At 38.1% G+C, this 11,643-nt stretch overlaps 1 gene segment (V, D, J or C); it reads left to right on the forward strand.

Annotated features, from left to right (window-relative positions):
* The first annotated feature begins 380 nt into the window (after positions 1-380).
* Positions 381-839, forward strand: LOC130882730 (Ig heavy chain V region 108A-like). The segment is given in 2 exon segments: positions 381-426; positions 511-839. Coding segments are annotated over 2 exon segments (375 nt in total).
* Positions 840-11,643: the final 10,804 nt, after the last annotated feature.

Here is an 11,643-nt window from a genome sequence, read left to right on the forward strand (position 1 = left end):
TTTATTATTAAAAACATTATCTATAAATCAGACTGATAAGCTTTACACGAAGAGGAGCAACTGTCTCAGGCTTGAAATTTATTGAGACGTTATGTGCCTATTTACATCCTCAGCATTTGCAGAGGGCTCACAGAAGGAGTATTTTATACATTTCTTCAGACAGGATTAGGATTTGGCCTTCAACATTCTTTTGCCTTTCACAGGTCTCCTCTAAGTCCTACTCCTCCTCCTGGACTGGGCTCTTATCTAACAATTTCCCTGCTCATGAATATGCAAATAACTTGTGTCTATTATGGTAAATACAGGGATGTTCATACTCCAGAACAACATATGACCGACCAGTGACCTCTTATCAGTCACTGAGCACACAGGACTTCAATATGGGATGGACCTGGACCATTCTCTTCCTTGTGTCTGTAACTACAGGTAAAGGAGCTTTCCAGTTCCAATCCTGAAGAAGGAACAGAGACTGAGGTGACAGTGATATACACTATGCCTTTTTCTTCACAGGTGTCCACTCTCAGGTACAACTGAAGCAGTCTGGTCCTGAGCTTAGAAAACCTGGGTCCTCAGTGAAGCTGTCCTGCAAGGCTTCTGGCTACACCTTCCCTGATTACAGTATTGACTGGATGAAGCAGAAGCCAGGAGAGAGCCTGGAGTGGATTGGAGTTATTTATCCTAGAAATGGTAATACTGAATACAATCAGAAGTTCCAGGGCAAGGCCAAACTGACTGCAGACACATCCTCCAGCACAGCCTACATGGAGCTCAGCAGCCTGACATCTGAGGGCTCTGCAGTCTATTACTGTGCAAGGCACAGTGTTGAAACCACATCCTGAGTGTGTCAGAAACCCTGGAGGAGCAGGAAGCTGCCCTGAGACTGAGATTGCATACAAGATTGTTCTGGAGCCTTGCTCCAGAGTACGCTATACCTTGACCTGCTGTTTACCTGTGACCACCTCCATTGACATGAATAATTTTTAATAAACTAAAGTAGGACAATATGATTATGGCAATACATTGTGATATAAATGTCTCTTAAATCTAAGGGAATGAAAGTGTTGCTGAAATGACTGAGAATAAGCTATGATATGAATTAGGCCAGTAAAAACAAAACAACAAAATGTGCACTAACAAAGCCACTTTCATAGTCTAATTTGGCTTCCATAAAACAAGAACAGACGGGTTTTGGATGTTTTCAACTTTTCGATGAAATGTAATTTTACATCTTTAGGCATTTATACATATGATCATTAATTGCTTTTCAGAGTAGTAATTAAACTTCTTACTGTCTTATCATTAGGGATGGAGCTGAGTGTCATGTTGTGAATTCCATAGGGTGTGGGATCTGCTCCTTTGGCAACACGCTGGGCTGCACAGATAGCTAGGGGAAGAGTAGTAGGATACAAGCTGGGAATTTTAGAAGCCTGATCTTGTCATAAGTAGCCCTGGTTGCTCATCCCCCTCTTTCCTGAAATTTGCATTTTCAGTTTTTTTTTCCAATTTGCATCCTCTTGATCTCCTTTTGTTGTCTTATTGCTCTAATTAGAACTTTACGAACTAAGTTGAACAGAAATGATTTGTTCCAGTCTTGATCTGGGTTTTTGTGGAATTAATCTGAGTTTCTCTTCATTTAATTTGATGTTGACTGTTGGCTCATAGCATATTGTTTTTATTGTGTTTAGATATGTTCCTTGTAGTATCTCTGATATTGCCAAGACCATTATCATAAAGCGGTGTTGAATTTTTGTCAAATGCTTTTTCTTCACCTATTTTTTTTCAGTTTATTTATATAGTAGATTACATTGATAGATTTTTATATGTTAAACCATCCCTGCATCTCTGGAATGAAGGTAATTTGATCATGGTGAATGATTTTTTGATGTGGATCCGATTTTCCAGTACAATTTTGTGTATTTTTACATTAATGTTCATGAGGGAGTTTGGTCTTTAATTCTATTTCTTGGTTGAGTCTTTGTGTCATTTTGGTATCCATGTAACTGTAGCTTCATAGAAACAGTTTGGCAATGTCAGTGTAGAAGAATGAAAATAGATCCATACCTATTCCTATGCACAAACTCAAGTCCAAATGGATTAAAGACCACAACAAAAATCCATCCACATTGAACCTGATCAGAGAGAAAGTGGGAAGTATCCTTCATTGCTTGGATACAGGAGACCACTTCTTAAATATAGCACCAGTAGCACGGTCACTTAGAGCAACAATAAATAAATGGAACTTCCTGAGGCTGAGAAATGCTGTTTGCAGTCCTTTTTAGAGGTCATGCCACAAAACACTTAAATGGTGTTGATGAAAAATCTGACTGTATGCTTTTTGGTTTTCAGCCATAGCAGGAAAATTTCTGCACCATTTTAAAATGCCAGCTTTCTGGGCTGTCCTGTCAGCACAAACTTTGACTCTTTCAGGCAGGAGATTCAGGTACAGAGCATTTGAGTGTGGTTTGTGAGCAGACTGTTGTAGCTTTCTTTCTGTCAGGGGCCTCTGGAAATGCTGTAGAGTTGTGGCAATAAACATTACTCTGGCCGGTACCTCTGCCATGAGCCTAGAATCTCAGAAAACTAAGGAATGGCCTGGATCTAACTATCAAAGCCATAGCTTTAATCCTCTCCATATTTATTAGCAAATTAAAGACTCACATAGTCAGAAAAAAAGAGAGAGATACAGTTAAAGTAGATTCAAAGATGAAAAAAACTCTAAATTTTTGCAGTACGTTAAAAATATACTCTGCTTGTGAGAGAAAGGAAAAAGGTTAAAGTCCTTAAGAGAAAAAAAGAGTGTAGTTGGGAATGGTGGTACACACCTTTAATCCCAACACTTGGGAGATAGAGACAGGCAGACCTCTGCAAGTTCTGGATGTGGTGGCAAACACTTTTAATCCCAGAACTTGGGAGGCAAAGGCAGGCAGATCTCTGAGTGTTCAAGGATAGCCTGGTCTACAGAGTGAATTCCAGGTCAAAGATACACAGAGAAATCCTTTCTCAAAAAGACAAAAATTGAAAATTAAAAATAAAAGAAATAGAAGCTAAAATAAAATCATGTAAAGATGAAAAATACACATAGAGTCTGGATACTTTATGTTATTATGCTCTCTTTGAATTCTTTGAATGCTGAGGAAGGAACACCAGCTTCTAAAAGATATTTGCTTATAAATGCTGCTGAATTAATCCAAGATAGGTATTTTGAAAATACTTGACTTCAAAATTGTTAATTTGTAGAAGGTATGTTAATTTGTAGAAGATGATTTGCTTTTCTTTCCACAGGAAATGAGAGGCCGTGGATTCATTCTGAGTAAAGAAAAATTAGGTTTGATCAAGGGTGACCCCCTGAGAAATCTCAGGTAGGAACAGATGGCCCAGATGTCTCAGTTCTACATCCAGAACAGATTCAAGACTGCTGCCTGAGATTATCAAGCCTCATAGGATACTCCAGTCAGAACTTGATCATACTTCTAATTTTTTAGGTCCCTATAAGTTTATCAGTGCCTCCAACCAGCAGAAAATAACCTGGCAAACTAAGCCCACATTTCCCAAAATTGGACTATGGATATTTTCCTTTGTTTAAAAAACAGAGGGGGAAGTGGTATGGGAAAATGGTCTGTATTCTGTCAATTATATTTTAAATAAATGCTGATTGGCCAGTAGCCAGGAAGGAAATATAGGCAGGACAACACAGACAGGAAGTAGTGGTGGGTCAGTGAGAACAGGAGAATTCTGGGAAGGAGGAAGCCCATTTCTCTGCAGTCCTGACCTTATCTCAGAAGAGGCAAGATGTGACTGCCCTACTGAAAAAGTGACTGAGCCACATGGCTAACACAGGTAAGAATAATGACTAGTAATGGGTTAATATAAGTTATAAGAGTTAATAAGAAGCCTGAGATAATGGGCCAATAAGTTTATAACTCATGTAGACCTCTGTGTGATTTCTTTGGGATTTAATTATTGTGGGAACTGGGTTGGGGGACTGGGCAGGACAGAAACCTCAACAACAGAGAAGCTTCTATAAAACAAAGATACATTCAATAAAATAAAAATGCAGTCTATTGAACGGGAAATCATCTTCACCAGTCTTATATCATCCATGAGACTGATCTCCAAAATATATAAAGAAGTAAAGAAATTAGACACCAAAATTCCAAATACTTCATTTAAAAATTGGGGTACAGATCTAAACAGAATTCTCAACAGAAGAATTTCAAGCGCTGGATTTTGTCAAATGCATTTCAGCATGTAATTAACTGATCATATGTTTTTTTCTTTCAGTTCATTTATATGATGGATTACATTGATAGATTTTCATATGTTGAACCAGCCCTGCATCGCTGGGATGAAGCCTAATTAATTATGGTGGATGACTTTTTGATGTGTTATTGGATTCGGTTTGCCAGTATTTTATTGAGAATTTTTGCATGGATGTTCATGAGTGAGATTGCTCTGTAATTCTCTTTCATGGTTGAGCCTTTGTGTGGGTTTGTTATTAGGGTAACTGTAGCCTCATAAAAACCAGCCCACAAATTACAATCCCAGAGTACTTATACAACAATGAGAACACTAAAAAGGACATACATAGATCTAATCTTCATGGTAAGTAGAAAAAGACAAATATTCTGAGTAAATTGGGAGCATGGGAAGGTTGGGGGAGGGTTGAAGAAGAGAGGAGAGGCAGGGGGAGATCAGAGAAAAATGTAGAGCTCAATGAAAATCAAAAACTTAAAATAAATAAAAGTTTGGCAATGTCCCTTCTGTTTCTATCATGTGGAACACTTTGAAGAGTATTGGAATTAGCTCTTCTTGGAAGTTCTGGTAGAATTCTGGATTAAAGTCACCCGGTCCTGGGCTTTTTGTTGAAAGGTTTTTGATGACAGCTTCTATTTCTTCGTAATTTATAGGTCTATTTAAATTGCTCACCTGATCTTGATTTAATTATGGCATATGTTATAAAATCTAAAAAATTGTCATTTTTTTACATTTTCCAATTTTGTGGACAACATTAATTCCAGAAAACCCACAAACTCCTGAAAATTAAACCTGCTTTCCTGAATCATTAGTGGGTCAAGGAAGAAATTAAAGGCTTCCTAAAATTCAATAAAAATGATCACACAATATACCTAAATTGATGGAACACAGTGAAAGCAGTGTTAAGAGAAAAGTTCAGAGCACTAAATGCCTGCATAAAGAAGCTGGAAAAATACCACACTAGTGAGTTAATGTAACATTTGAAAACCCTAGAACATAAAAAAGCAAACTTGCTTAGGAGGAATAGATGGCAGGAAATAATCAAACTGAGAGTTGAAATCAACAAAATAGAAACAAAGAAAACAATACAAACAATCAATGAGACTAATCGTTCATTCTTCAGAAAAATCAACACAAAAGACAAATCATTATCCAAACTAAGCAAAAAACAGAGAGATAATATCTCAACTAAAAAAATCAGATAAGAAAATGGGGACATAATAACAGACTTAGAGGAAATCTAGAGAAACATTAGGTTATATTTCGAAAAACTGTAGTCCACAAAATTGAAAAAAACTTAAAGAAAGTGCACAAAATTCTGGGTAAATATAACTTACCAAAATTCTGCTAAAAAGGCATCATTTTTAAATTTTTTTATTTATTTTCATTTTTTATTTTTATTCATTTTTAATTAAAATTTCCACCTGCCCCCCGTTTCCCATTTTCCTCCCCTCCTCCCACACATTGCCCCTTCCCCCACTCCCCTTCCCCTATCCCCACTCTTCTCCCCCTCCCCCCACTCCATTCCTCCTCCCTCTCAATACTGAAGAGCAGTCCAAATTCCCTGCTCTGCCGGAAGACCAAGGTCCTCCCACTACTATCTAGGTCCAGGAAGGTGAGCATTCAAACAGGCTAAGCTCCCACAAAGCCAGTTTATGTATTAGGATCGAAACCTAGTGCCATTGTCCTTGGCTTCTCATCAGCCTTCATTGTCCGCCATGTTCAGAGAGTCCTGTTTCAACCCATGCTTATTCAGTCCCAGTCCAGCTGGCCTTGGAGAGCTCCCAATAGATCAGTTCCACTGTCACAGTGGGTGGGTGCACCCCTCGTGGTCCTGACTTCCTTGCTCATGTTCTCCCTCCTTCTGCTCCTCATCTGGACCTTAAGAACTCAGTCCATTGCTCCGAATTGGGTCTCTGTCTCTGTCTCGATCCATCGCCAGATGAAGGTTCTAAGGTAATATGCAAGATATTCATCAGGATAGGATAGGGTCATTTCAGGTTCCCTCTCCTCAGCTGCTCAAGGTACCAGCTGGGGACATCTCCCTGGACACCTGCGAGCCCCTCTAGAGTCAAGTCTCTTGCCAACCCTAAAATGGCTCCCTTAATTAGGCTATATATTTCTCTGCTCCCGTATCCACCCTTCTTATACCCCAACCATCCCATTACTCCAAGCTCCCCCAATCCTCCCCTTCTCAGGTTTCTCACCCCATTTACCCTTAGCCCCATGCCACCTCACCTGCAAGTTCCCAGGTTTTGCCCGGCAATCTTGTCTACTTCCCCTATCCAGGCGGATGACTATACGTTTTTCTTTGGGTTCATTTTCTTATTTAGCTTCTATAGGATCACAAATTATATGTTCAATGTCCTTTATTTATGGCTAGAAACCAATTATGAGTGAGTACATCCCATGTTCCTCTTTTTGGGTCTGGGATACCTCACTCAGGATAGTGTTTTCTATTTCCATCCATTTGCATGCAAAATTCATGATGTCATTGTTTTTTTACAGCTGAGTAGTACTCTAATATGTATATATTTCACACTTTCTTCATCCATTCTTCCATTGAAGGGCATCTAGGTTGTTTCCAGTTTCTGGCTATTACAAACAATGATGCTATGAACATAGTTGAACAAATACTTTTGTCATATGACAGGGCATCTCTTGGGTATACTCCCAAGAGTGGTATTACTGGATCTTGGTGTGGGTTGATCCCAAATTTCCTGAGAAATCGCCACACTGATTTCCAAAGTGGTTGCACAAGTTTGCATTCCCACCAGCAATGGATGAGTGTACCCCTTCCTCCGCAATCTCTCCAGCAAAGGCTATCATTGGTGTTTTTGATTTTAGCCATTCTGACAGGTGTAAGATGGTATCTCAAAGTTGTTTTAATTTGCATTTCCTGTATTGCTAAGGAGGTTGAGCATAACCTTAAGTGTCTTTTGGCCATTTGAACTTCTTCTGTTGAGAATTCTCTGTTCAGTTCAGTGCCCCATTTTTTAATTGGGTTAATTACATTTTAAAGTCTAGTTTCTTGAGTTCTTTATATATTTTTGAGATCAAACCTTTGTTTGTTGAAGGGTTGGTGAAGATCTTCTCCCAGTCAGTGGGTTGCCTTTTTGTCTTAGTGACAGTGTCCTTTGCTTTACAGAAGCTTCTCAGTTTCAGGAGGTCCCATTTATTCAATGTTGTCCTTAATGTCTGTGCTGCTGGGGATATACGTAGGAAGTGATCTCCTGTACCCAAATGCTCTAGAGTACTTTCCACTTTTTCTTCTATCAGGTTCAGTGTGTTCAGAGTGATATTGAGGTCTTCAATCCATTTGGACTTGAGTTTTGTGCATGACGATAGATATGGATCTATTTTCATTCTTCTACAGGTTGCCAACCAGTTCTGCCAGCACCATTTGTTGAAGATGCTTTCTTTCTTCCATTGAATACTTTTAGCTCCTTTATCAAAAATCAGGTGTTCATAGGTTTGTGGGTTAAAATTAGGGTCTTCTACTCTATTCCATTGATCTACTTCTCTGTTTTTATGCCAATACCAAACTGTTTTCTATACTGAAGCTCTGTAATAGAGTTTGAAGTCAGGGATGGTAATGCCTCCAGACGATCCTTTATTGTACAAGATTGTTTTGGCTATCCTGGGTTTTTTGTTTTTCCATATAAAGTTGATTAATATCCTCTCAATATCTGTGAAGAATTTTGATGGGAATTTAATGGTGATTGCATTGAATCTATAAATTGCCCTTGGTAGAATTGCCATTTTTACTATGTTGATCCTCCCAATCCAAGAGCAAAGGAGATCCTTTCATTTTCTGGTATTCTCCTCAATTTCTTTCTTCAGAGACTTAAAGTTCTTGTCAAATAGATCCTTCACTTCCTTGGTTAGAGTTACCCCAAGATATTTTTTGCTGTTTGTGACTATCGTGAAAGGTGATGCTTTTCTGATAATATCTTGTGTGACTTCAGTCTCTTGTCAATAGATAGGAAATATCCATATCCTATAATTTACTCTATGTATCCTAAGAACCCAAAACATCCATATGCATTTCATTAATTTTATCCAGATACCAATCAGTGTGTCAAGTTTCTCTCATGAGTATTTTCATATGAGTGTACATTGTTGGCCTGTAATTGTTTTATATGCTTTTCAGTGATCTAATCATGCTATCAGGTGTCTCATCCATAATAAGCATTGGGTCCACATTTAGTAAACCTTCATAGACATTCTCCTTGATTTGTACAGGCTAGGTGTTCTATCAATAGCAATTCCAGATACTGATTCATGATGTTTCAGAGGAGTAGACTATAGAAGTTATCACTAACCTCCTCCACAGGTAAATTACCTAGCAGACACTCCATACAGCTGTAGAAACACATCAAAATTGGTTCTTGTTTCAGCTGAGATATCTGACCACTGAAGAAACCATGGTGTTTCCATCTGTGAGTAAAACAGTGAGAAGGTATGATCCAGGTTTCAGATGCAAAACTATCTACAAAGAGAGTCAGGAATAATGCAAGTCATGCTCAGGCCCTTCAGTGGTGAAGATGCATCAAACATAGAAACAATAACACGAGGAACTACTGTGCATTTATGGTTAATAAAACCAGGTCCGGACAGATGTAAATGGGAAATAACCCACAAGTAAAAGGTGTATGAGAATGCTAGAAATCTATGTGTTCATTTATTTTGAAAAAGTCTCACATAGTTCCACAGACATTGCAACAGATCAGCACATGCTGCAATACTCACATTGGTTTACTTTAGGAGCAGACTCTCATGCCATCTCTCAACAATTTCAGGGCCCAGAATTTTGTGAATGTATTTAATTCTATGAGGAGGACGTCTTTGTGAAGCCATATGGATTAAGCAGTCAAAGACTCCTGTACATTGTCACACATGATAGCCATCAGCATCCCACCAAACTAGACTACGAGGTGAAGACTTATGGACACCACTCTAACCAGAACACAAGAAGAAATGCCAAGCTAGGTCCATTCAGCATCCTGAGTTGTACAGAGAACTGTTCCTTTATAATGAGATGTTGCCCTGAGGGTGCTGCCCTCTGAACTGAAAGATCCAATGACATCATACCAATTTTGGTTAGTGATAGAAGAGAAGCCATACGACTGACTGGCTCAAGCTGCTTTACTCCTGGAATATTAGGCACAAATGATTCATGGTCCTGAACTTAGAGCAAAACATACATGAGTAGGCTGGCTTTCTGTAGCATAAATTTTTGTGTTAATATTTATAGTTACTCTTTAGAAATTTAAACAGGCTATTGACAAAATACTGTGTAGTGTTCTTGGATTTTCTCATTTCTGGAAGCACCTTCCAAATTCATTCTTCCTTGTGAAAACATTCAACTCCTGTAATGTTTTACTAACACATTGTCTGTCCAAAGATAAGAAGATCCTGAATTCATTGAGGCAGACAGAGGAGATAAAACTTTCTAAAGAGATATACCCACTACCCATGAGAATCCTTGTCAAAGGATCATCTCTTTTCTTTCATTCCCTTTAATACATATGGTAAACATATTGAGTTACATGTCAAGTGGTGTGATTTTTTATTTTCTTAATGTGAAAATATTTTTCTTGAGTTGTTACCTGGTCTGTGAGCAACACAGTTGTTCCTCCTCTTTCTTTTGACTCCTGTTCTGAGTCTCTGGAATTCATACATGAACACATAGGGGGAGTACAGCTGAACTCAAAATCCACTGAGTTCAGGTGTTCTCCCCCAGTTGTAACAAGGTGAAAGCAGCAAAGACTCAGGTCTGTTCTTATTTTATGTATCACAAGCAGGAATAGCTAGAACTGGATCCATCCAGAAGGAGCCTGGCATTGAGAGAGACATTGACGATCATATAGGCATAATTTAAAATCAATCTCTCAAATATCCAGTCAGCATCACCTAAGAACCAGAGCCATTTCTCCCTGCAGCTGAGATCTGTGAGCACTGAAGTTGCAGGGATACTGGTGCTCATTGCAGACAATGCCACTTCTGTGTAAGCCTTGACAAACCAACCTGCAAGCAATCTCAGAACCAGAAGGGGGCACAATGGTACCAAGAATCCAAGATGAGGTTTGAGTGGGAGTTACTCTGTATTCTCTGTGGTATCTTTCCTTAAAATCTACTAGCTGATCTGCACCTGCTGTGATTGACATGTGATGTTTCCATGCTCAAGAACAGTAAAAATTATGTATTAAAATTTTCAGATGTTTAAATATTATTGCATGTTTTATTCAGTTTTCATTTACTATATATATATATATTTTAAAATAATTTTAATACAATATATAATAATGGCTGATTTTCATCTTCTAACTTTTTCTAGATCCTTCCTTCTTCCCTATCATCTAGCTCTTTCTCTCTGTACAAAGCAAACCCATAAACAAAACAAGTTTAAAAATAGGATTGTAATAAGAAAATAATACATAGATCACAGAGGCACACACAGAGAAAGAGTGAAAGATAGACAGATGGTAGATAGATAGATAATAGATAGATAGATACATAGATACAGAGAGAGAGAGAGAGAGAGAGAGAGAGAGAGAGAGAGAGAGAAACTAAAGTACATCAAACCAAATCAAAAAATTTTAAACAATTCAATTCTTGAACCATAGTACTAAGAAAAAACATATTGGATGAAAAGAAATGCAGTATAAACTGATATGACAGGAAATATCTACAAACATAAAATTTAGGTCATTTTGTCTTGGCCATCTACTCCTGGGCATGGAGCCACCCTTAAGTGAGGTTAATATAGCCAGTGAGACTCAATTACAGAAAACCTCCTGAAACTTCTTGGTTTGGGTTGAGAGCTTGTGTCTGTCTGTCTGTCTGTCTGTCTCTCTCTCTGTGTCTATCTATTTCTCATTACTGGAAACCAATTTGTATAGAATCTTTGCAGGCATTGTGTATGCTTTCATAATCTTTGTAGGTTCACATATGCTTCAGTCCTGTTATGTCTCTAAGATATTTTTCTTAGGACACACAATCTGTTCTGGCTCCTACAATCTATTGGGTTTTTGTTTCCAGAAATAAAGTTTAACTATTGAGTTACTGGGGTCAACTAAGGACAATTTTAATAACTCATACTGATTTTATACCTGTTGTGCCTCTCTGACCATTAACTTATAGAGTTATTCTAATTTGTCATTGAGATGATAAATTAATAACTCATGTATTTGGAAAACAGCACTGTTCACCCAGGCAGGTACCTCTGTTGAAAGGCTCACAGGTTAAAATATAATTCAAAGTTCATCCTTGTACTTTCTGCTCGGGTTTCTGCAATAACCCAGATAACCATAGATCAAGATGAGAACAGACCACTGAAATGGCTCTAAAAGCTAAACTACAAGTCTTATCTAGATAAAACAAGGT

The sequence above is a fragment of the Chionomys nivalis genome, chromosome 10, assembly GCF_950005125.1.
Source record: "Chionomys nivalis chromosome 10, mChiNiv1.1, whole genome shotgun sequence".
Classification (NCBI taxonomy): Eukaryota; Metazoa; Chordata; class Mammalia; order Rodentia; family Cricetidae; genus Chionomys; species Chionomys nivalis.